The sequence below is a fragment of the Arvicanthis niloticus genome, chromosome 12 (genome assembly GCF_011762505.2).
Source record: "Arvicanthis niloticus isolate mArvNil1 chromosome 12, mArvNil1.pat.X, whole genome shotgun sequence".
NCBI classification, from domain to species: Eukaryota; Metazoa; Chordata; class Mammalia; order Rodentia; family Muridae; genus Arvicanthis; species Arvicanthis niloticus.
In genome coordinates this window covers 30,292,515-30,319,404 of record NC_047669.1, presented here as the reverse complement: position 1 = coordinate 30,319,404, position 26,890 = coordinate 30,292,515, and the positions used below count along the sequence as shown (strand labels likewise).

The following is a 26,890-nucleotide window of genomic DNA, read 5'->3' as shown; positions in this document are numbered from 1 at the left end:
GTACACAATGACATAGTTGCAGACTGCAAAGCTCAGCACAATAACGATTTCATGACATGTACAGACAAATCACTACCAGACCATCACATAAGTTTATTTTAGATGTAACAGCAACATTAAAATTGACAAGTTTAATTCTTAACTGCACCAAGTAAACGTAGCCACTTAAGTATCTTTAAAGTTATTCCCTCCAAAAACTGAGGGAGGTTTTCTCTTCCACCACCACACACCATGCTTCCCAATAGTTCTCTTTTTGGAGGACTTTCAGTTAATGAGTGACCTGCTTTGGAGACACTTAGCAACTTCTTTCCCCAGATGAAAATTAATCTTGACAAATTACATATTGCATAGATTTCTCTACGGATTGATTCTTTACTTTAGAACCTAAATTCAAATAGCATACAGAATAATTTTAACCTATGTACCCCACAGTAAAAATGATCTGTCTGAAAAATGATAGCCCGTTCTCTTCCAGTTAATAGAATTAGTTTTACCTCAAAATTATTTTTATTATATGTCAAAAAACAAAAGAAAAAGCCCAAACATATCAAGACCCAAACCCACAAATTCAACATGGGGCATTACTTTAGTATTTCCTGACTCACAGGCTATGGATTAGTCCCAGTTTCTACCTCTTCCACATCTTCCCCTATGTAAGTGGATGGAATTATTTAATTAACTTTGATACAGGACAATTGACCCTTTACATACATTTAAATTTTAGGTTAAATCACTGACTAGTGTGGAAAAAGCTATAATAGGGAGCCTACACATTCAAATCAATCTTTATTATTTGTTCCTCCTCTTTAAATAACATGTACTTAATTGTTGTGAGGCAGCTATTCGGTTTTCAATAACCACATTTAGGGATACATTCATAGGACTACTCAGAGTCCAAGTGAAATGGTTATAGAAATAGAGGCAGTGTCATCTCAGAAAACTCTTTTAATATATCAAAATCTATTTTGCTATCAGGAAGTTTACAAAATTGCTGACTTTTTCAAACTAATCTTGCTATAATTTATGCCCTCTTCTCTTGGCAAGAGCACACTGAAGCTTATCCATGAAAGTAAAGGTGCTTAACACTAAACTTCTGAGCTTAGATTTGGACTGTTTAAGAAACTGATACCCAAGAAACAAGCATGGTATTTCTACAATTTTACTACTCCATCCATCCATCCATCCATCCATCCATCCATCCATCCATCCATCCATCCCACACCTTATCTATATTCTTGGCACTCAAGACTACTGAAGTCCACTTTACAAACTTTCACATTCTCAAATAAAAACGTAAGAGTTATAAGGTGTGCATAAACATCTTGTGAGATAATTTTACCATTTAACCTATTTGGAAATGAGACGTTCATACAACAATTTTACTAATATGATGTATTAAACTTCCTTTTAAAGTCGAATGAAAGAAAACACACAATCTGTACTGTTTTAAAGTCTAATGAGAACATTTTTTGAGCCACTGATGACTAACAATCTAAGAAATTCCATATTGTTTGAGACAGGACAATGTGAGGAAAATGTACCTCACATGTCTCCACATTACAGTTCTCAATCCATCAGAGCCACTCCTAGTGTGCCTGAAGATGATCTGGTCTTAACCAAACCTGTCAACTGAAGGTCACAGTGATATTTGTATTAACACTTTATACTTCTATTGTTCCAAGAATAGAAGGAATTTTTCTATTGATTCCTCTTATTCCAAATCTTTAAACTCAACATTGTAGGCACAGAGTGTACGCAAATCTGGGATGTTCTCCAACAGATAAGCAATAGCATAACATGTTATTTTCAAAAATACTGTCTAGAAATTCTTTCATATATTATCAAACGCTCAATGGCCACACTTTTAACAATCTGTATTAGTTGACATTAAATACACTTAATGTGTTACAAGTCCATCTAAGCTTTTTATGTAATGCAATTCTGTATGTCCAAGAGAAAACACTTGCTTCAGGTTTATTTAGGGGTATCGACTTATAAGGGCATAACTCCATTTATAAGGTTACACTATTATTGGGCTTATTGAAAAACAAGAGGAAAAAAAAATCAATTATAACAATCTTCTTTAGGTCAGTTAAAGGCCGTATCTCTAGCTGGGATATGAAAACAGTTAATTTCACCAGCCCACACTCTACCAGTTAATGCCTCTAGTAACAAGATTAACAGCAGGAAAGAAGGAAAAAACAAAAAACCCTGCTAACGAGAAATCCATTCCTCAGCAAAAAAAGCAGTTTAACTGAAATACTTTGACCAAAGTTTAATACTACCTACACAAACTGCCCCGCCAATCAGCAAATAGAAAAACTTGCTTTAAAAACCTAACTAAGCTTGGTATTTTCTCACAAGGATAACAATGGTCCAACTCCTGAGAGTGCTCAGAGGACTAAAGGTAGAGTGAAGGCAATACTGGGGATTAGCACCCCATCGACAGTCTGTAAAACTCAAAGTACCACAAATACACTAAGCTTGTCTATGAAATAGAGAACAAGATATTGCTGCTGCTCCTTTTTGTCTTTTGAAATAAACAGTATAGTAGGCTCTGCCCTTCAATGTGAAAGCAGGATGTTGGTTTAAAAAAAAAATTCAGCTAAAAATTTGAAATCATCTGACACCCAATTATGGGGACATTTTAACTGTGAAACTATACAGATCTACCTTCTCCTTCCTTCAACCCAACCACCTCACAGAAATAAGAGAACTAAACAATCCAAACATGATCATTTTAAGAGTCCATGAAAGTATTAAAAACTTTAAGAGGGGGAAAAAAAAAAAAGAATAACAAAGGAGGAAAGCTGGAGAAAGGGAGGGGGGAAGGGAACCAATGGGTCTTTCTTTTATTTGGCGACAAGCAAGTGCAAGAAAGTTCATTTGTGATTTGTTCAGTTGTCTGTCTTCTGTGTCTCTGCATTCTGACCAGATGGGACTTTGAGGTTTTTCTGAAGCACATGCGCGTCTGCAGGCTCTATCCTCTTATAGTAGTTCTTCTTTGTCTCAATAATCTCAAAGCCAAACTTCCTGTAGAAGTCAATCGCTGACTCATTGCTGATCTGGACATGCCTAAGATACAGGGTATACACACACAGACACATATATAAGACAATTTCCATCAACTTCCAAGTCTTAACCACAAATCGTTAAAACTGGTCAAGGGTAGCCAATTCAGACATTTTGCACATTTTCTTTTTACAATGATCAATATTTAACAAAGGTTAGTCAATTCCTATTAGTAAATCTTATAATTTACACGTTTAACCTAATTCCTCTATTTGCAAGACAGGAGGCTGAGATCAGGAGGATCAGTGTTTATTCTTACAGTTAACAAAGATTAAACTATTATGAGGTTCAGTGGTTTAAAAAAAGCACACACTAATTTTACAGTGGACCGAAGTTCTGTTCCTGGCACTGCTGTAAGGTGGCTCACAACTGCCTGTAACTTCAGGTCCTTTGATATCTGATGCCTCTGGCCTCCTTGGATACCTGTACTCATGTGTACATGCCTTTCCCCACAAATACCCACACTAAAAATACAAGACAGTCTCAATTGCCCAAATAGATCTTCTTGAGCTTCCTTCACTCCTCTTTGCAATACCAATGTGAAAACAATCAGTTGTGATCTTTGTCTTGGCTTTATGTTTGTTAGCTGGTTGTTTTTTTGAGACAGGAGTGGCCTGTTTCTGTCTGTCCTAAAATTCACTATATGTAGACCAGGCTGGCCTCAAACTCATGAGAATCTATCTGCCTCTGCCTCCTGAGTGCAGAATCCTAGAACGAAAAACATGAGCCACAACACCCAGTTGTCTTTGCTCTTAATACTGTGGCCCTCTTCAAATCAAGTATAATCTCAACTATGTTGCTTCTGACTTTATTAAACTCTATTATAAATGAGCATGTTGCTCATAATCTTGAATAAAATATATCAACTACTAATGGCATTAATGGTCTCAAGATTCTGACTATCTGGACTGTGATCTTGGTTTCACCTCAAGTTTCTTGTATATAATTATAACCAAATTATATATATATATATATATATATATATATATATATATATATATATATATATTTCAACTACAGTATCAGTTTCCCACACATAATTTACCAACCCTGACTTTAAAAACAGTCATCCTGAATGGAACATAAATACCACTCTTCACTATTTCCTAAACAATACAGTATAATAAAAACTTCTATAGCAGTTTATTTGTTGTAGACATGCTAAGTAAATTAGGGTAGTTTAAAGGCTGGGAGGATAGGCATAGGTCATCTGTAAATAGCATGCCCTTTTATATGGATTTATAATACTTTAAATGAACGTACTTTATTCTTTTCTAAAATTTCTTTGATGGATATAGGCATGTTTGTTTGCATACATGCCTGTGCACCACTTATATACCAAAGGAAGGTGCCAGATCCCCTGGAACTGGAGATACAAATGGTTTTAAGACACCATGTGAATGCTGGTAATGGAACTGGGGCCCTCTGGAAGAACAGTCAATGCTCTTACCAGATGAACTCTCTCCAGGCTCCCTTTTATAGCCCTACTGTTATCAAGAGAAAAGCATACTTTCAAGGGGTTTTCAAATCAAATAAATAATACAATGAGTGAGTAGATCCCAGTTTCTGTCAGATAGGGATTTATACTGATAATTTATCAGACATTTGATGAACATTAGGTACTTACAGATAGATGTTGTCAAAAGTGCCATCTTTCTCACAGATGTTTAGGACATGATTTAACATTTTAGTTCCTATTAATAAAACAAATAAATAAATAAATAAATAATCTTATGAATCAACCTTGAAATCTGACATCTACTTGCTATCTTTACAATATCTTTATCTAATTCTGACACAGAATTAGAGTACAACTATACATTCATTATTTCCCCAAATTTGTCCCCACTGTGCAACTTACATGTCTAAAATTACTAGAAAGGGGGCCCTTTTTAGTACAAACAATTCCAGACTGATAAACAATATGTGAACAAATTTCCATGAATACTAAGCAATAGATTTCATTTCTTTTTCACCATTCAGTACCCCCTTCCCAGTTTGCTTTCTCCTTCCCTCCTTCCTTTTCTTTTCCTTTCTTTCTTTCGCTTATTTATTTTAGCTTTTCAAGACAGTGTTTCTCTGTGTAGCTTTGTCTGGCCTTGAACTCAAGAGATCTGTCTGCTTCTGCCTCCTGAATGCTGAAATTAAAAGGCTGTGCAAATGCCTGCCTGACTTCCCAATTTTCTTAAAACAAAACAACAGAACAAAACATCACATATTTTTACCTATTCCTAGTCTTCGGTAAGGTGCAAGGCATCCTAGTGTCATGATGTAAAGTCTCTTCTGATTCTGTGAATGATCCACCCTGCAGCACACTGCACCTACAGCTATATCATTGAAATATGCTGCCACAAGAAATACAAAGATGTAAATTTCAACATTTTAATCAGCTCCTTTTAAAAACAATTAAAAAGTTAATAAGCATCAGGTTTTAACTAGCTACTTATAAAAATATCAATGGCCTTAACACTTACACTGTATGAAGAAGGCTAAACTTTCTCTGTAATAGTTACTAAATTAGTGATAAACACACAGGCTCACAGTAAATAACCAAAACAACTTTGGAGCCAGAGAGATGGCTCAGCAGTTAAAGATGCTTGCCACCAAGCCTGGCAACCTACATGTAATAGCTAGAACTTACCATGTGGAAGGCTAGACTCAATTCCTTTAAGCTATTCTCTGATGTACACATGTGGTCACACTTTCTTTTTAAATTAAAAAGTATTTGCTTTTAAAAAGTATTTGACACTTAGTATTTGTTTTTAAAAGTCCAGTATTCAATATTGATTTCTCAAAATCAGTAACATTCAAACTTCCTATGCTTATAAAATAAGGAGCCTATATTAGTTGCTCTAATGTTTTAACAGATATAATTTAAGAATACAAATTTTTGAAAAAGGGAAAATACATACCAAGTTTTGCTAGCTCGCCAACCTCTAGCACATCCTTGTAGAATTTATCATTATAGCTGACTGGAAAGATGACCTGGTTCAATCTCTTCAACTGTTTAATATTGTGTGGTGTCACATCTCCCAGCTCGATCCGGCTACTGGAACAAACCAAAATGTACTCAATAAAAGATAATTAACTAGCCGGGCGGTGGTAGCGCACGTCTTTAATCCCAGCACTTGGGAGGCAGAGGCAGGAGGATTTCTGAGTTCGAGGCCAGCCTGGTCTACAGAGTAAGTTCCAGGACAGCCAGGACTACACAGAAACCCTGTCTCAAAAAACCAAAAAAAAAAAAAAAAAAACAAAAAAAAAAAAACAAAAAACTTCATTGGTAAGATAATATTAAAAGAGTATCAGTCATTTTTGCATGATTGACAAATTCAACCCTTTTGTTATAGCTTAATATTCCTAAAACACCATCACTTATAAGCAAATTTTGCCAAACATTCAACCAAAATTCTACTCATAGCTTCTATATAACTGTAAATTTAGGGCCACGATAACCAAAAAGGCCAGAAATATTATCCTGTAATAAGTGCTTATAGCTTACAATTTAAAAGTGCAGATACACCTATTACTGATCAAACAGACCAACAATATCTTAATATTAACAAAGGGATAACATAACAAACGGCATGAGTAGACATCTGAAGACATCTTTCTTGTGCTGAGATCAAGTTCAGGGCCTCCTGAATGCTACTTAAATTTTTTCAGTAACTATAACCACAGCCTTAACTGCTTTTTTTAAGACTAGATTTTATTTATGAGTATTTAGCCTGCATGTGTGTATGCATAATATATTTGTGCCTAGCACCCATGGAGGCCAGAAAAGTGTCAAATTACTGGATGGAATTACAGATAAATACACGTCAGCTGCCATGTGGGTGCTGGGAACCAAAAGTAAGGTGTCCTTAACTGCTCAGCCATCTCTTCAGGGCCCTCATTTGCCTTCTTAGAAATTGTTTACAGTAGATAGCAAAAACAACAAAAAAGTAAATACTAAGACAAAATAAAAATTAAGACAACCAGGAGGCCAGCAAAATAAATGTAGTTCCTACTTACTTCCATGGTAGTTGGAGATTACAGAGCGTTATAGTAATAGAAATGGAATGCAGGGATATATCATATTTGTAGCATTCACTGATAGGGGGCTAGTTAAATAAGGCACACTTGATCTGTATTAGTAAAAAAAAAAAAATGAAGAAACTGACATACTCAGACATGAGTAAATATGATACAGAACCTTATCTTAGGTTAGAATCCTTTAAGCCATTTTACTCTATAATATCAAATTTGGACATTTTGCTCACTAATATAAAGAAACTTGGCGTTCTATTTTTTGAAAAGCTTAGATTTACTTTAGCTATTTTGTTTCATTTTCTATTATGTCAGTTGTGTTTACTGTATATTCTCCAAATATTTTTAAAAAAATCTGAGCACATGAATTTATTGAGCAGCCACACTGGTAGGTTTTTCACTGTTAGTCACATAAGTGAATGATCTTCTCACAAATGTTCAACAGCTTATAATGAATCCCCGGTATAAGAAGCAGTCATGTCTTCTCTAGACAGGTCACAGTGCTCTAAGTTTTCCCTTCTTTAAGGTTGAAGTTTATTTGAAACTTTAGCTGTTGTTTTTCAATGCTAGAGACTGAGCCTAAGGCCTCACCATATCAGGTAAATATGCTGCATCACTAGCTTTAAAAACCCATTATTAAAACCTACCTTCCATTTCCAGACTGTATTCTTTACATAAAACCAAACCAAACCAAACCAATACAGGTATTATATCCTGTAAAATACAGAAGTGCACAAGTAGCTCTTTTATTCTAATGCCATAATTGGGTGCAGTAACTATATCAGCTTATATTGACTACACTGATTAGATCACTTAACAGTAAGAGTTACTTAGTAGCCAAGGTGTCACACTACTAAAATGCATGAAAGATATGTCAAAGAGGTTAAGGTTTTTCTTTTTTGTTTGTTTGTTTTTTAAAAAATAACTTCTGAAGTAGGAGAAATGGCTCAGTCGTTAAGAACACTTATTGCTCTTGGAAAGAAAGGTTCAGTGCTTGGTTCCCAATGCCCATGTCACATGGCTCACAATGGCCTGTACTCCTGTAGTTATAGTTCATGTACTCCAGGGAATAGAATGCCCTCTTCTGGCCTCTACAGAAATCCCTGCAATATGCAGCCTACATTCAAACATAAAATTCAATCTTAAAAGCAGGGGAGAAGACTACACAACAGATGATTTCTTGGTAAATGTCATTCAACAGTTGTTACATTGCATGACATACCTTTCACTATTTAAAACAACAACAAATCCCACACAAAGCCTTAACGTTCCTCTGTCTTTAAAGCGCAGCTGGGTGAGTCTACTATGCATGGCTGTTATCCTGGCTACTTGGGAAGGTGAAGCAGAGGAACCTCTTGAATCCAGGATACAAGATCACCCTGAGCAACATAGGAATCTTATCTTTTGACCACAACATGTTTCTTGCAAACAGTATGTACTTGAGTCATATTTTAATATCGTAAATGAGATGTAGTTTCAGTCAGTTTTAAGGCAATCATCAGCTTAAGTCAAATTTAAGTCCATCAGCTTATAAGTTTGATTTCCCAGTTATTTGGGAGGTCATTTTTTTCTTGGATTTTTATCTTTTTATTAAAATTAACCTCATGTTTTTGGGGAATAAATTTTTTGACAAGTATGTTTAACCATGTAACCACCATTATACAAAGCCATCTCACCAGGTATCTATTATCATAATGAATTTCTGTAACTCTTTGTAGTTCAACTCTACCATCCTCAGGTGAGCAATCATCTCTTCTGTTTTTAATTTTGCCCTTTCAATGTCACATAAATTAATTAACACACAGGATTTGTTTTACTCACCTCCCTCCCTCCCTCCCCTTCTCTCTTTCTTTCTCTCTTTCTTCCTCTTCCTCTCTCTCTCTCTCTCTCTCTCTCTCTCTCTCTCTCTCTCTCTCTCTCTCTCTCTCTCTCTCTCTCTTGGTTTTTCGTGACAGTGTTTCTCTGTGTAGCCCTGGCTGTCCTGGAACTCACTCTGTAGACCAGGCTGACCTTGAACTCAGAAACTCTGCCTGCCTCTGCCTCCCAAATGCTGGGATTAAAGGCATGCGCCACCACTGCTTGTTTCACCCACCCACCTACCTACCTTCCTTCCTTCCTTTCCTTCTTTCATTTCTTAGTGACACTCTTACTATGAAACCTTGGCTTTCCTGGAACTCTATATACTGCCATGGCTGACCCTTAACTCAAGAGATAAACCTGCCTCCACCTCAAAGTGCAAAAGCACATATACAAGACCAGGCTAGTTGTTTTGCTTTTTATTCATCCAAATGCCATTAAGACTTACTATGCTGTTCTTTCAGCACACAGTTCATCCCAACCTTGCTTAGTACTGAGTAGTACCTCATAAAGTACCATGGGTTCATTTCTTACTTGGGCTGTTTCACTATCAGAGGTTGAAACCAGGCCTGAATGTAAGCACAGAGCTACACTTCTATCTTTTAAAGGGCATTTGGGTTGTTTACTGGGTTTTGAAGATTTTGAAAAAAAGGAGCTATAAATATTTGATGCATGTTTTTGTGACAATGTATGCTTTAATTTCTTTTTACTAAATACCTAGGAATGACAATACTAAATTTTAAGGTGTGCCAGAATCCCAGTTCTTTATTCTCACCAGTATTTGGCAGTTTTAAAACTTAGGCTGTTCTAAGTATGCTATTTATGTACAGTGATGTCTTACTGTGATTAAAGATGGTGATGATCCATCTCAATTTCTTTCTCTATGTAACCTTCCGAAGATGTACTCACAAAATTCAGCTTTTAAAAATACAGCATTTGGGCTAGAGAGATAGATGGTTTAGCAGTTTAGAACACTTGTTGTTCTTGTATAGGATCTGGGGTTTGATTCCCAGAAACCAACTGGCTCACAACCAACCATAACACGAGTTAAGAGAAAAATCAGATGCCCTCTTCTGACCTCCACACATGTCCTGCACAGACAAATGCAGGCAAAACACATACATAAAATGTTTAAAGAGAATCAGTGATATTTTTGGCTATGTGCAAAGATAAACAACTATCAAATCGATTCACCTTTGGAACAGTCCCACCACATCCAAAAGTATTTATAGTCTTTTTTCCTATCCCAGCTGTCAATATATCTATCTTCTCTTCTTACAGGTATTTGCCTTTTCTGAACAAAAGACCATGAATTCAAAGGCTTAAAGCAAGAATATGACCACATAGAGTTCGGGTGGGTAGAAATCTGAGAATACTTTCCACAAGCTCATAACCTCTTGGCTCTAGGAAAGAATCCTTCCTTATCTATTTTAGCTTGTGACAGGACAGACATTTCTTGGCTTGGGACAATCTAAACTTTATAATCTTTATAATCATAGGTTTCCTGCTGCACCTGTTCTCTCAAAACACCAGTCATATGACTTAGGATCAACTCTAATCCAAATGACCCCTTCTTAATTTCATCTTCCAAGACCTTATTTCTAAATAAGGAGACATGCTGAAATTCTATGTGGTGGATACTATGTAAATTACCTTTCAACCAAAACCTTGATTTTAGTTTAGTGAGAAGCATTTTTGAGTATTTGAACTTAAGAGCTATAATTGTGTTACTTTTAAGCCATGAAGTCTGAAGTCACTCTTAAATTAGTAATACAAAATTAACACTAGGTTGTCTCCCATTTATATTCCCACCAATAATGCATTATGGGGCTCCATGGTTTTCTATATCCCTGAGAACAATTTTTTACTGATTTAGGATTGATCCAACTCTTTAAAATAAGATGATGGTTCATTTGCATTGTTTTTTACTGTTTGAAACAGTAAAAAGAAGTAAAAAGAAAAGAAGCAGTACTGTCACCATCAGGTATGTCCTGCCCTATCTTGAGACTATATTGTATGAAACAGTGCTTTTCTAGGCTGTTTTGCCAAGGAGTGCCATTAAGAGAAAAGGATGACTGTGGCTCCTAGGGGAACCCACAAACTATACTACTTCTTGTCAGTCACTACTTATCCAGCACAAACTGATGAGTTAGTAGCTCCTGGGAGCAGAAAGGGAATCTTCCTATAAATTATTGACATATATTGAGATTATAGGGAAATGTGGACGCATGATTTAGGATTAGAAAAACCAAAAAAAAAAAAAAAAAAAAAAAAAAAAAAAAAAAGTATAATTTCCTCCTCTTAGCACCATAAAGTGATACACACCCAACACCGTGATGTCACAGCCCCATTTTTAATCTATAACTTTATATACTCCCCCCAACTCCTCCCATCCCATCCCGTGTGTTTGTGTGAAGGACCAATAGGCAAAGGACTTCAGATTGTGCCTGGAGCTTTGGCTTCTGTCCACCTTTCCAACTTTCCTGTTCTCAGACCATATTAGTTTTCCATCTTGAAGTTGAACTCTCAAAGCTAGACCCCAGAAGCAACTCCCTGGTTTGTTTTGCTATTAAATACAGATGATTAGCTCACTTCTGAAACCTGAACTTTTGTTGCAGCCTCTCTAACTTGTACTCATTGTACAAACCACATATATACACATATGTAGATATGTAAACATATTTGCTATGTAATAAGTCTACATTAACAATTTAGATGGGAATCATAGAACTTATATTTGTCAGACATGGTGGCACACACATAATTCCAGCACTTGGGAGGCAGAGGCAAAGAAGAATTCTGAGGTCTAGTTCAGCATGGTCTACATATCAATTCCAGGACAGCCAAAGGTACATAAAAAAACCACCTCAAAATCAAACAATCAACAACAAAAAGCCTTTTGCATTCACTTTAACCAGACTACCTGGCAAATTGCTGCCACTGAAATCATTAAACCTTGTGAATTTAATGTTATTCAATAAATTCTGACATTGTAGAAAGCCATACACATATCTCACTTTTGTAAACAAAACCTTCAAAACTTAACATTTCAACCTCCAATATATCCAGCCCTCCAACTGTTAAGTCTGCTTTTGGTGTAAATCTGTACAACAAATATATATTACATGTATGTACACCTGGTATGGATATTATTTGTGAGAGAAATTAAATCCAAGGTGATTCCACTGAGCATTCATCCTAATGTTTTCTTTTATTAGTGTCACTTTTAAGGAAATAATGACCTTAAAAAAATCTTATGCACTTAAGTATTTATTACCAAATGTGTCTTAAAGCAATGCTGGTGTTAAATGAGTCAAAACAAACAGTGGTACAATGTACTTCAAGATTTTTTTTTTTTTTTTTTTTACATAAAATGATAAGCTCTTGTAACAGACTACTTTTGAGAACTGTTACTTCCAACACACTATAGAAATACTACAAGAGCTCAGCAGTGGTGCCTTACTCTGAGGTCGAGGCCAGCCTGATCTATAGAGCAAGTTCCAGGACTGCCAGGGTCACATAGAGATGCTCAAACAAAACGAAAACTACAAAGAACATATGAACTTCAGAAGAAAAAGAACAAGAACCTTAGATTGTTGGCCTAAAACTTAAGTCAGACAAGTGATTAGAGCATTTTATCCACTCCTTGTTCCTTTTAAGTTAAATGGCTGCCATTTAATTAACATGAGAAGATTTTTGTGATTTACTCACCTACCTCATCTATTTCAATTCCTCCTGGCACTCAAGTTTACAATCCTAGTTGCAGAAAGCCAAAGACAGCAATTATGAGAACAAAACTTTTCTTAGCTCAATTAACTTCATGTGACATTTTCTGATTTTCAAATCTATAGTTATGACACCCCATGCCATCTTCATCTAAGAATTACTGGACTAGGGGTGAATAATTGCAATAAAATAAAACAGAAAATACAAAAATGCATACAGATATTTGAGTTGTTGGGACAATATGGCTCCAGGGATCATCAGCCTGTGTCAAGTCTCCCTAGTTTTGCAGTACAAATTCACTGCTCAGCCCAGCTCTTGTTAGCCATTGTAAAGTTATGTATCCATTAGATAATAAGCACTCTGTTGGGTCACTGTCGGCTGTTGCAATAGAACATTACATGGTGGACAAACTTATGACTAAAAGTTTATGTAGCTCACAGTTCTAGAGAGAAATGCAAGAGTGAGGGACCACATTTGGTTGGTGGTCTTGTTATAGTAATAGTCATATGATTTAAGAATAGGGAGAAAAAGGTCCTTTTATAACAAACTCTGTAAGAATAACAAAGGTTTCGATTTATTTAGAAGCACAGAGCCCCATAACCTAACCATTTACCATTCACATTTCTCAATACTGTTTAGATGGGAATTCAGTTTTCAGGGTAAGTTTTAGAGATATCAAACTATAGAAAACATCCAAATGTATCAAGTTATTAACATAATGCAATTATGCTCAAAAACTTAAAACACATTTATCAGCAATATTCTAAAAGACCACAAGATGGAGATATGACTCCACAAAAATGACCCCCCACCCCCACCCCAAGGTCTGACTTACTTTTAACTGCAAAAGTAAATGCAGAGAAACTCCCTATACTTGCTTATTTTTTCAATGGTTAAAACCTACCTTGGAAAATAAATGGAACTAGTTAATTAGGTTTTGTTAATTATTTTTTGTTGAAAGTGCCACAGAAACAACTGAGCCCATTCCACTTTATAGAGATTAAATCAAGGCTCCAACAGAGAATGTGCTTGTAGAAAACATTTATAAATAAAGGTAGCATTAGGCATTTCTAGGAATTTTCATTATAGTGAGAGATCCATTCTATCATATTCCCTCAGAGGAATCATCTGCATTACTTAAGGTTAAAGAGAGGTATATATGCACCCTAAGAGTGCATCCATATCAAACTCAAAGCATATTTTTTAAAGATTTATTTATTTTACCCCTTCTCCCTCTTGCTCCCTTTGCCCCACTCACTCTGGCCCAAAGTACACTGTAGCTGTCTTCTGACACCCATATAAGGGCATCAGATCTCATTACGAATGGTTGAGAGCCACCATGTGGTTGCTGGGATTTGAACTCATGACCTCCTGAAAAGCAAGTTAACTGCTAAGCCATCTCACCAGCCCCAACTCAAAACATATTTTAGCAGAGGTCAAAGCATGACTAAGGTCAGTAAAAAATTTCAAGACATTAAAACAGATTTCCCCTTCTGACTAGTAGAACTTAATCTAAACTCTGGTTTTCAGTAAAAACACAGCTTAAATATACTAACTGCTCAAAAGGCTTTTCTATTTCTATTACTATGTTTGTCTGTCCTTCCCTCTCCCAATTTCTTTAAAGACAGTGTCTCCTGTAGCCCAGGCTAGCCTGGAACTTGTTTTTTGCAGCTAAGCATGACCCTGAACTACTAATCCTTTTCCCAAGTGCACCAATAAACCATGACTAGGCACTAACTTTTACACTTATCTTTTCCACCAAACTCGAAAATGTAAGACAGTATTGTCAGTAAATCCAAGAATCGGTTGCTAGGTTTGGGCTTCTCATCTAGATTTTAAAGTAAGGCGTGTTAATCTTGTAGTGGCTGACATTTTGGATTGGACACTCCCTGGGGCTGCACATCTTAGGTTGTTTAATTGGACCCCTAGCTTTTACCCACTGGGGGCTATCTCTTTGCTCTGCCTTCATGAATAGCCTCATTTATCCATTTATAGCTCAATTCAGCCAATATAGAAAATTAGTTTTGAGGTATACTTTATTTGTCATGATTGAGCATATTCAAGAGTTGTCCCCAAGTAGTAGGGTTACTGAAAGATAACTGGACCACAGGGATTCTAACTTCATTATTCATACTGAATGGATGGGTGACTAGGAGGAGCTAGGCCTAACGAGGAGAAGGTACTTGGAGCCATGCCTATGAAGGATTTATCTTGTCCCTGACCCTTTCTGTCTGGTTCCTGGTAATACGATCATAAAGATGATTAGCCTCTTCTGCCAAATAGAAACTTACACTTTATGTTCTACTTTAATACCCATTAAATCCATTTAATATTATAAATGATTCCATACTTTTCCTTTTGCAAGTTAATTCAAACCATTGTTTCAGCTTGAATTCTGAAAGTATAATGGAAGGAGATAATATGAGGAGATAATGTTATCACAATAAAAAAAAATCAAGATTAAAAAAAAAGCTTGATTTCTGTTCTATTTAAAAATCCTGGAGAGTACAGTAGGCACATCAGTAATTCTAGTACTTAGAGGTAGAGGTACTGAAGATCAAGATCAAGTCCAGCCTAGGCTGCAGAAATCTCAAAACGAGCAACAGCAGAAGTCCCAGTTGCACAGTCTTACAAACCAAATTAAACACCTTAGCATTGCATAATATATAATAAAGCCATTCCTATTGATGGACACTGATCTAGCCTCAGCTCCCAACTTCTTGCTCCATAAAACTGATCTGAATGTTTCAACTTCATTTTCTCAAGAACATTATTTCTGGCCGGGCGGTGGTGGCGCACACCTTTAATCCCAGCACTTGGGAGGCAGAGGCAGGCGGATTTCTGAGTTTGAGGCCAGCCTGGTCTACAGAGTGAGTTCCAGGACAGCCAGGACTACACAGAGAAACCCTGTCTCGAAAAACAAACAAACAAACAAACAATTCCTATTATTTTACAAATAGTCATGTGTAGTCATAGCACATGCAAACAAAATTTTTTCCTGTTTTGTTTTTTTTAAGACAAGATTTCTCTGTGGCCCTGGCTGTCCTGAAATTCCATCTGTAGACCAGGCTGGAGTTGAATTCAGAGATCCACCTACTTCTGCCTCTGGAGGAATTAAAGGCATTCACAACTCAAAAGTTCCAGGACAGCCAGGGCTACAGAGAAACCCTATCTTGAAAAAAAACGCAGCGGTTAAGAGAACTGACTGCTCTTCCAGAGGTCCTGAGTTCAATTCCCAGTAACCACATGGTGGCTCACAACTATCTGTAATGGGATCTGGTGCCCTCTTCTGGTGTGTCTGAAGACAGCCACGGTATACTCATACAAAAAAAATTAATTCTTTTGAAAAAAACAAAATAACGATAAACGTGAGGAATAATGGGAAGCAGACACAGGTTGAACTAGCTTAGGAAATTCAAATACACACATTTCCAGCTATGTTTTTCAACCATAGTAGAAGCAATTGGAAACGATTTTATCATCAAAACCCAAAGCAGTCTCAGAATCTTTTAATACAGAGGTATGAACAGACAAGTTAAATGTGGCCACAAGTTGAAACATTTAGGAATACCTACCACCTGGGAATTACATTCTAAAACATTTTTTACACAACTTTGGTCTTTAAGGCCCTGGCATAGTAATGTCCAAAAGAAATATAATAAAGTCACATAACTCTCCTCTCCCTAGTAATGAGATTACAGGTACATACCACCATGCCAGACTAAACCTTTAAAATCCCCTTATTTTACTCACAGCATACTTCAACTCAGATGCTAATATTCCTGGGAAAATTTACATATATTAACTTTAAAATAAATTCATAAATAAAATGTGCTGATCTATATCCAATCTGTGTCAAAAGTACTTTTAAAATGTCAAAAAACTAACCCTTAAATTTTAATTTAAATGATGGCTCAGCAGTTAAGAGCACTCTTCCAGAGGACCTGGGTTATATTCTTGGCACCCATATGGTGGCTCACAGTTGTTTTGAACTTCTGCCTTAGGGGATCAACATCTTCTGGTCTCTATAAACCAGGCACACATGATATGCAGAAATAAATGCAGGCAAAACATCCATACACATAGAAATCTTTTTTAAAAAATTAAACTAAAATTTACTTAGCCATACAAGAGTACTTCAACTGCTCATGGCCGACTGTGGCTGGCATTCCATTATTGCACCAGGGAAGGCTAACACTCTGCTAGTAAGTTAGACACTGAGGTTTGTTTGGGTTTTATTTGTTTATCAAGACAGGGCTTCACTGTGTAGCACTGGCTGTCCTTGAAATCAGAGATCCGCCTGCCTCTGCCCCCCAAGTGGTGGCGTGAACCGCCATTGACAGCACAGTTTTAATTAGCTGAGGGGGTGGGGGCAAAGAAAGGTTGGGTGACAGTACTACTGCGTTACAATTCTGCAGCTTTAAACTACAATCCATTTTTAAAATGAAAACTCTTCTATAGGCTACTAGTAGTAAACTAGTTACTGTAGGCTAGGTTTAAAACAAAAATAAAGAAAAATTATTTGAGTAACTGAAAAGAGATGCCTCCTCGAAATCCATAAAGTTGAAAGCTATAGTTAATACCTGGAGGACAAAAAAAAAAATCAAGATTTCCACAGGATAAAGCAGCAAAGTAAAATTTATGACAGGTAATAATTAGTTTGTTATGGCAAAGGCACTGACTTTGGAAAACAATGCTTCAAAAAAAACCCCAAATTTTAACTGACAAAAGTTAGGATGTAATAATCCAAAATTTGGCTACAAATTGTAACAAGAACTATGCAAATTATTATAATAAAACAGGAAAAACATGTATGCACTTAGCCTCCTGGATTTTTACACATAGGAAAAAAATTTTTTTTTCCTCAAACAATGCCCTATGTATCCCAAGCTGTCATTAAACTTACTATGTAACCTTGAACTTGATACTTTGACCTCTGTCTATCCAGTGCTGGGAAAACAGTGTATACCACTATATCCAGTTATTCAGTGTTGGGGTTTCATGCTTGCTAGGCAAACATATTACCAACTGAATTTAATCTGGAAACTTACAGAAACCCCTATTAAATTATGTATTAATTGACTGAATGGCTACAGATTTATTAAAAGTTGCCCACCATTTTGAGAAAGAAGAAATCACTATAGTAACACCCTGCCACTCACCAATATGGATACCTCTTCAAGTAGAAGATACACTTTTAAAAATCATGATATTTTGGATATTTCAAAACTCTCAACACAGTAAAGGAGGCATCACAAAGTATTTGTTAAAATTCAGTATGTCAATCAACAGACCACAAAGTTCTGGTTTACACAAAAAGCAAAAATATAACTGGTTGCTAGTTAGGTTCTACAAAGTTTTATTGGTATACAAGATACACTTTGTATCCAGGCTCAGTAGCAAACAGCTATTCGGCAAAGGAGATGGATGGATCTGAAGGTTAGGGTCCCCATCCTGATTGAGAAGAGATACATATACAAATATTATTTTCTATTTTTTTTTTTAAATTAACACCTAGAAAGACACAGAAGACTTCCTGGGCCTGTTCCCAGTATATATAACACTAGTATAATGACTATTCTGTATTTGTCAACAAAGCTTCATTTATAACTATAGAATCTTGTGTTCCCCATTTGGCCAAGTTTCAGTTGGTAACCATTTTGCTCTGTATTTATATTATCCTATCTACCTTTTCATCTTTACTTTGGTCCACTTAGCATTCATATCTTATTTAAAGGCATTTTTTATTAGAACTAATTTGCACCTCTTTATTATAATTGAAAGATAAGTGGATTTAGTTTTATTTTCTATAACACTGACAACTAATTATACTGCCAGTCATTGATATCTATGGCATACTGAATATCATCTTCCCCAGAGAGGAATAAGAGACAAAAAGTAATCAGCTTACCAACCACAAATTCAAGCCATAATGTTCTTGGTTCATAAAAACAAGCCACAATTGAAAGAGAAAATAGTCAATGTACTTCACATTTTTCTAGATATGTACATAAAAATATAGTAGTTATTAATTGCAAATTTATCTACTACGGAGATAAGGAAAATATATGATTTACAGTAGGATATCCTATTGCTATTACTAATAAGAATACTAAAGTAAAAATTATGAAATAAAAGTATTTTTTAAAGTAAGCTTAAAAAGTTTCAATGCCCAAAATTTAAATCATAGGTTAAATTGGTGTGTGTGGGGGTTTCAATTTTCAAAACTTCAGATTTACCTACTTAACTGTTTGGTAAGGTCAATGTACAATAAAAACTTAGCAAATAAAATTTCAAACAAAATCCATGGAATAGAGTCTTTCCCATGAAGAGTCAGGAGACTGAACACATAGAACATAGTTGTACAAGTTCTGTATCTCAAAGACATCAACATCTTAATAAAACAAAACTTTACTATACCCTGATTTCATTTCTATAGTATCTTAAAAGGAAGGAAAGGAAAATTTAAAGTCCCATGCTTATTGGGAGTGAATTAGGGAAAAAAAAAAAATCAAAGAAATACCTGTGAAATCATCTTGAAATTTGTTTAGTCCAGAAACCAATTCTAAGCCCTGAATCCTAAGAAGTAGAAAATTTACTTAAGGAGTCTTAATTTTGAGCATAATTACTGGCCTACGGATTCAACATTTCCAAGTTTTCTCCCAATTTGCCCAGTAACGCATTTCTAAGCATCTGCCTCCAGCATGTTACACTTAAATACCTACTTAAATAAAAGGAACCAGCTGGTGCTGGTGGCTCAAGCCTGTAATACCAGCAACTCAAAAGGCTGAGGGAGGCAAGAAGATTGTTGCCAAGTTCAGCGTCAGCCTGAGCAACTTAGTGAGACTCTACCTCAAAATAAAGTGTTGGGGACATAGCTCAGTGGCAGAGTACTTGCCGAGCACTGAGTACTTCCTTCAATTCCAAGAACTCCAGTAAGTTCCAAAAGACTGCCAACACTACCACTGTGTGGCTCCATTTCTATTGTCAAGTATGAGAAAGATTACAACCTACACCTTAAGAAACTGAACTAGACCCAAGATTTTTTTAACCTAAACATCCAGAATAATTTGTCTTGTTATCTTCATTGCTTTTACTATAACAGGACAAGTATGTCCTGAATTTGTAGCAATGAGTAGAAAAAAAAAATGAGAGACAGTATCAAAGTCATATTCTACTAGAAAAATAAAACTTCCTAAAGATAACTGGATCATATTTTTAAAAATCACCAAGCATCCTGGATCGTGGTTCAGGTGGAGCAAACATCCCGAAACAAGCCAAAAAAAAAAAAAAAAATCATCTAAAGCAAACCAGAATTTAGAAAAAATGTTTTATATGTAGACTTAAAATCAAAACTTTCAGAGATATGAGACCTTCATTTTACACAGAACGAGCTCACTTGGAGAAACGATTTATTTTGCTCTCCAAAAAAAAACAAAAACAAACAAACAAAAAAAAACCGATGCTGAACAAACAACTAACTGAAACAGTAGTTATAATTTTCAGCTGACTTAGGAAGAAAAACCCTTACGTTGGTTGTTTCAGAAAGTTTAATATGTTTAAGCTTTTTTTCTGGAAAAAAAAAAAAAGCTTAAACATATTAAAGGTTTAAACAAAACATATAAAGGAGGTTGTAAAGGCAACCTCCAAAACTCCTGGTGCTAAATACTGTAACAGCATATAAATCAATGGAAAGGAAATACTTTTACCAAACGGGAACAGTTAAAGCAAAATAACTTCTAATGTTTCGGAAGATTCGAAAGATTAAAACCTCAACTTTGCAAACGAAGAGTAAAAAAGCAGCTCCTCCTTGCACTGGGGGGCAACACACACCACTGAAGCAAGAGCTCCACCTACTGATCCATGATACTTCCTTAAACATTTTGGCACCCCAAAGTCTACACCGCTCGAGTTCATTCCCCCTCCCTCCCTCCTCCACTCGCTCTGACCCAACCCAAGTCCGTTGAGTCACTAGCTCCTAACACTCATCCCCCTTGCTCTTTATTCCAATTCCTTTTCCCTCCAGAAGGTTCTGCACGGCCCACAAGTAGGAAGAGGAAACCGCAACGTGTCAAAGCCCGCGGCCACAGCGTGGATCCCGGATCTGGATGAGCACCTGAGGTGGCTCAGTCGTGCGCTCCCGGGAAGAGGCCCCGGGCGCCTCATAATACCTTCTCCCCGTGGTCTCATCCGGTGCACACACGTCCTCCGGCTGAAATCGTGGACTCGCGCCCTTGTCTCCGCCGGCCCTCCAGCCCGCCAACAGCCGGCCTAGCCTCCGCCCCCCTCCGGGAGCCGAGGGACCCGGGAAGCCTGGCAATGTCCCTCCGCCAGGTCTTCGCGCGAGTCGCTTCCTCGCAGCGCCCTCCCTGCCCACCGACCCACGCCCGTCTCCCGTGCCCGCCCGGTCCCCGCCAGCTGCCCTTCCTCACCCTTTCATCTTCCCCGTCTGCTGAGGCCGTCGTTACAGCCGCCACCAACGCCGTCGTCCTCGTCGCCCGGAGCTCTCCGCGCCCTGAGCTCAGGCCACTCAACCCCACACACCGGCTCTTGGCTGAGGGGCCGAGGAGGCCGCGAAAGCCAAAGCCAAGGCCCTGAGGCTCTTGAAGACGCGGGGAAATCTGCCGCTGCTGCCGCCGCTCCTCCACACGTGCACTCGGGACACTCCGCTCCCGCCCGCAGCTGCCGCCAGCCAGACCCGCCGCCGCGCTGTGACCTTTCACCCCGCCCCCTCAGCGCGCCGGCGCGGCCGCCGCGTCGCGCGCAGCCGCAATGCTCGGCGCCGCCAAGACGTCTCCCCCTTTCTCCAGGGCTGGGCCTGCGGTCGGCTAGCTCCGCCCACCCTTTGCGACACTCCGGTGGAGCTTGCTTGGTAGGCTCCGGCGGCAAAATCCGGATCTTTCCACCCTTCCCTCTGAAACCAGCAAGATCAGCTTTTCCCGCCTCCACCCCACTTTCTTTCTAGAGCTCCAGTGACCTTCAAACCCTCTTGCCGCCTAGTAGGGTTTTATAAAACGGATTTTTCTCAATGTGAGAAAGCCTGTGGAAACCTGCAGTAAATGTGTTTCAAGTTCAAAAGATAACGATGGATCCGGATAGTTTGGCTATCCTCCAGCAGGCAAACCTCACAGGTTTTTTTTTTTTTTCTTTGCAATCACGTGATAGACTTACGTCTTCCAGCCAGGATTTTACTGGGGCCTTAGAGGTGGGACTCATCGCCATTTCCGGTCCCTAGAGCGTGACTGAGCGTCACTTCCTTAGCAATGCACTTTAACCCTTGCCATCCTCCTTTTCTGTTCTGTAGTTTATATAACCCAGTCACTGTGTAAAAGAAAATAACGCTTTTCATAAATCGCGGAACCACTGCCATCCAGGAGATCCGCAAAGATTCAAGCCTGCGAGACGCAGCGTGCCCGGGGAGGGGAAGCGGGGTGGGGCTTGATGTCACATGACTAGCTAAGACCGACCCGCCTCCTGCAGCTGAAGACTTCCCCTCTCAGTGACAGAGCCTCTGGGTCCCGTCTAGGTACTGAGTCTGCATTTCGAGCCCGGGCAGGTGAGGTGCGACAGGTAACTGGTGGCTGGTGGGGACTGTTGACGGCGTGAGAGCAGATAGGCGTTGGGGTGAGTGAACCGCGGCCTGCGGTGCTTAGGGATCCTTTCCCGTTGTCCTCCTGCACGGGAGAGATCATTTCTCTAGATCTCCTGGACCCCTGGCCCTTCACCGTCACCGTAGTCCATTGACGAGGGATTGTGTTGCCCACCTTTCCCTGGGTTGAGAGCGATTGCGGCCATTATGGTTCCCTATTTGGAGCCTTTGGGGCAGATTCAGGTGGTAGGTGGTAGGATTGTTTTAGCCATTTCTTGGGGGGTCTGCAACCACCGACGGGTCCCATTCCCCAAAGCTCCTTCCTTGTCAAAGGCCTTGGCTCAGGTGATCAGGATGATAGGAAAACCCCTGGAGGCAGAGGCGTCTGTAGTGAGACAGGCTTGGGAGGGAATGTCACTGATACGGCCCTCACTGCAGAGTCACACTGAAGGGCTTCCCCATAAATGTGCGTTCTCGGTGATTCTAAGGTTTTTGTCGGACATCCTTGCAGGAGAGGTTCAGTGAGTGTTTGGATGAGACTGGAAGAGTAAGAACAAGCCTTATACCTTTTTCTTGGGAGAGAAGGTGGTTGTACTCTCCTCAGAACAGGGTGTTGGTAATGCGACAGTCTCAGTTGAATGGAAAGGCGATGAAAGATGGTGTTGCCCTGTTGGGATGGAGACCCAGACTAGCTTATGGGAAAGTGACGAGGTTTTCCCGAAAGGGAAGTAATTCTTCGGAAGCTGATCAAGCTGAAAACAATAATTAATCCAAATCCATTTACCTATAATTTAAAGGCAAGAAGATCGAGTCTAGACATTACTGACCTCATGTTTTCGGCCTGTGGGTCATTCCTTTTTGACATTTCTTTTAAATTCTGCATAATTGCCCTTCCCAGTCAGTTTAAATTTGCGAAGCTATGCTTGTGTTCTTAATTCGCTTTTGCATTTGTTAAAGAAATTCAAGTGACCCTTCTCAGACTAGAGTGCATAATTTGTGGAAATACAGAAATGGTTTTGCCTAGGGTTGCCCAACCCTACTCCATTTTCTGTGCACCATAGTAGCCAATGTTTAAACCTTAAACAATGCACATGAAAGGAATGTTCTTCAGTTTGGGGCTAAACTCTTTTATTTGTACTGCAAACTTAGAAAGTTCCTTGTTTTGAATCCGAAGGCCTTACAAAATCACCGGTTTGACTTTTATAACCCAAATGATACATTTTCTTATGTGAAATAAGATTTTTAGTTAAATCTTAGTTCTACGAAATGTAATTGAGGAATCTGTTTTTTTAAAATCCGCTGAGGGCTTGGGGATAAGATTCTTGCCTTCCTGCATGCTTGAGGCGCTGGGTCTGGTCCTTATACTAGAAAGAAAAGAAAAAATAGGAAAAAGATGGAATGATTATCTTACAGTGATTGGTGCTTTTTTCCCCCTTCTACATTTTTTTTTATTTTGTTAAGGAGAGCTAAAAGCTAAAACCTTAAACTGATGACAGTTTAACAATATAGAAAGAAGGGCCTATTTGATACTTCTTACTAAATTATTGCCTAAATGGTTTTGCATTGCCCAAATTACCATTTTGTGCTTGTGATCCAGACTAAACAATAGAAATTGATATGTTTATATAATAAGCATAAATATATGTTTATATAATAAGCATAAATATAGATTCTCCTTTTCATTTCTAATCACTATTCTGTGGTGTGGATGGCACCACAGTTGGTTGAACCATTGCACCTGTTAACATTTTTGTTTGTGTCTGTGTTCCTGCACGCAGAGGCCAGAGGTGCCTTCCTCTGTTGCTCTCCCCACCTCACCCCCCTTTTTTGAGGCAGGTTCTCTCACTGAACCTGGACTCACTGATTCAGGGAGCCTAGCTGGCCACTAAGCCCCAGGGATCCTTGTCTTTTGCCTGAGCATGAGGTTAAAGGGACAATACCACACTTGACTTTTACATAGCACCCGGGTAGCTAAACTCAGATTTTCATACTTGGAAAACATGCTCGTTCATGACTGAGTCATCTCCTCAGCCTGAAATATAATTTTATCCATCATTTTTCTCCAAAGTGAAGTTCCCTGATCTCTTGAGGAGAGGAAAAAAAAAAATTGGCTCTGCTTTCATGCCCATGTGACATTCCACCAAATAAACAGAATTCCTAAGTGTTTTAAAAGTCCAAACCAGTTCTGTGTAGGTGCAGCAAACTGGGCTAGAGGAAACCAGTTTGAAAGCACTGAGGAAAAGTTAATAAGAAAGAGGATGAGTCTGCAGTTTTACTTCACAGTTAATTTTAGGGAACTCATGAAAGCAGTAACTTAGACTTCCAATGAAATCTGGAAGATTAGCAGCAGGAATTAGTGACCAAACAGCTAAGGAGATTAAGCATTAAGGAAGAATTTGACGTTATATACACACAGATGGTTTGAGCACTGGAAGACATTTCTGATACTATGTTAGTTAATGAGATTTCTGTGTGTGTCTTAGGTATGATGGTTTACTCCTTTAATCTCTGCACTGGGTCTGGCAGAGCTCTTCTAGTTGAAGGCCAGCCTGGTCTATAGAGTGGGTACTAGGCCAGCCAGGACTACACAGTAAGACCTTGTTTCATAGGGGAGAGGTTATATGGGGGTGGAGAGAGACAGACAGGGATGGAGTGGGAAAAGAGAGAATTTAAGGGTTGGGCCCCAACACCTTTCATTTCTTACTCTGAGGTCTCCTCTAGTTGCACTGTCTTTACGGGATATCATCACCAGTGAAAATGTATCCTTTTTCTTTGGGCCAAGGTAGCCAATCAGTCCTTTAGGTTACTACCCAAGATTTTGTATTTCTTTATTTTACCTATAGGCTATTTCTGGTAGCTGGGGTATTCCTCAGTAAACCTCCCTGCAGTTAAAGAGCCATCTGTCTCTATTGTGTCTTCTGCACAAAGATGCTGAAGTGGATGGAAGAGGCCCTGTTCAAGCAAACAAAATACTGAGGTCCCTGATGGGTTGTTCATTGAATAAGCGTTGAATGATTAACAAGGAAGTTAAGCCACTTTAATTCTTACAGATTATAGTTCCTTAAAGGCTGTGTACTAAGTATTAACTTTTTAGTCCAAGTTTCCGAATACTAAATAGAATAGACATAAACCTTGTATGGACTTTATTCATACAGTGACCAACTTGTTTCCACAGTGTGTTGTGTTTGCTAATAATGATGAGGCCAATGGTTCATTCCTAAAGTTAGAGGATCTTCATTCAGCTTCTCCATCGTGGTCATATGCCTTTTTAAGAGCAGCTGATGCTGGAAGCTTCAGGGCTCCATGCTGAGAAACTTTCCTCCCAAGGGTATTGTGAATTGGATGAGACAACCTTAAATAATCTATTTGAGAGTAGTTTTAAAGCTAGATGGCAGTAAGTGTAAATTGGTATCTTCAAACTTTACCTGAATAGACTTCAAACTTTACCTGAATAGATTTCCCAATCACACAGGCCTGGGATTAGGTTTTAGCCATCCCTGTCATTAGCTGTCTGACCTTGGGCACTCAAAATGAAGTTTCTTTCTGTTTAAATATAGCCCATAGGTATTATTAAAGTAGATCATGAGTGTATAGTATTTAGTACACACGTTATAAGCTTTTTTTTTTTTTTTTTTTTTTAACGGAGGCCATGGCTAGCCTTCATCATGGCCATCCTGTCTATCTCCTAAGTGCTGGAATTACAGGTATAAGCCACCCCACCAACAGAAGTTCTTACTAATTGTACTGACATGCTTCAGTCATATACTCTGAACTTCTAGGAGAGGCATACAGTGTCCTACAAGAGTGACAAAAGCAAAGCAAAACAAAACTGTTTTGCACAAAAGGTTTCTGTTACAGTGAATGGACTAAAATTTGAAATGAGTCTATCATTAAAAAATAGAGCCAAAAGAACTTTTCTGGGTGTGTGAAATTGGCCATGCTGTACCTCACACTGCTTTTAAACCTCTAGACTGAGGCTGGTCAGTCTGCCTCAGCCTCTCAAGTAGCTGGACTTCAGGCTCAAGTGCCACCATAGCTGGCTCCCACAGACTCCAAACTTGCTTATTAGTAAGGGCTGAGAGATATCAATACAATTCCCTTATTTTGGTTTTAACTATAGTTTACTGGGTTTTTACATTACATTTTTCAATGTTTATGATCATTAATGTATGGAATCATTTTTTAGGAAACCATTTTTCCACTCTTAAAGTTTTATCAAAAAAAAAAAAAAGTTTTATCAATACAAGAAACAGCATGGACATGAACTAGAGTAAGAATTTTTTTTCCTTTAGTGATTTACAAGGATTAGTGGTTTTGCAATGGGAATTATAAGTAAATAAAATAATAATTGAAATATAGCTTTTCGAGTTTATGTTTTTCTTTAATCACAAAAATACTGTAAAGAAAATAGTTTACTAAGAAATAATTGAATGTTTGTATTAATGTCAGTTACATGGGTATGAAATTTTCTAAGAAAATTAGTATTAGAAATGTATGTATTCTTTCATCAGTTTCCATGAAATAAAATCACCAGTAAGCAAGCAAGAACATGTTTACATGGACGTTGATTGCCACACTGTTGACAGTGCTAAAATCCTGGGAAGAGGGGAACACCTATTA

General features: G+C 38.1%; 2 protein-coding genes across 5 annotated transcripts in view; one reads left to right on the top strand and one right to left on the bottom strand.

The window, feature by feature from the left end:
* Window positions 1-73: 73 nt before the first annotated feature.
* On the bottom strand, window positions 74-21,420 carry Naa50 (N-alpha-acetyltransferase 50, NatE catalytic subunit). Of its 2 annotated transcripts, none has more exons than XM_034515192.1 (5): window positions 21,114-21,420; window positions 5,985-6,121; window positions 5,298-5,417; window positions 4,700-4,766; window positions 74-3,075 (listed from the first exon to the last, which is right to left on the bottom strand). In XM_034515192.1, the coding sequence occupies exons 1-5, from the start codon at window positions 21,119-21,121 to the stop codon at window positions 2,898-2,900; spliced, it is 510 nt and encodes a 169-aa protein (XP_034371083.1). In that variant the 5' UTR covers window positions 21,122-21,420; the 3' UTR covers window positions 74-2,897. The 2 variants fall into 2 exon arrangements, with proteins under 2 accessions (XP_034371083.1, XP_034371084.1); XM_034515193.2 differs by having other exon boundaries at window positions 2,748-3,075; window positions 5,985-6,118; window positions 21,114-21,258.
* Window positions 21,421-21,927: 507 nt separating this feature from the next.
* Window positions 21,928-26,890, top strand: part of Atp6v1a (ATPase H+ transporting V1 subunit A) — a 50,506-nt gene continuing 45,543 nt past the window's right edge. Inside the window, exon 1 of one of the 3 annotated variants that reach the window (XM_034515000.2) lies at window positions 21,928-22,237. The gene's annotated coding sequence lies outside the window, so the exon portion shown is untranslated. Of the gene's footprint in view, window positions 22,306-26,890 lie in introns of all 3 variants that reach the window. The other 2 variants (XM_034515001.2, XM_076942981.1) reach the window with 2 other exon arrangements.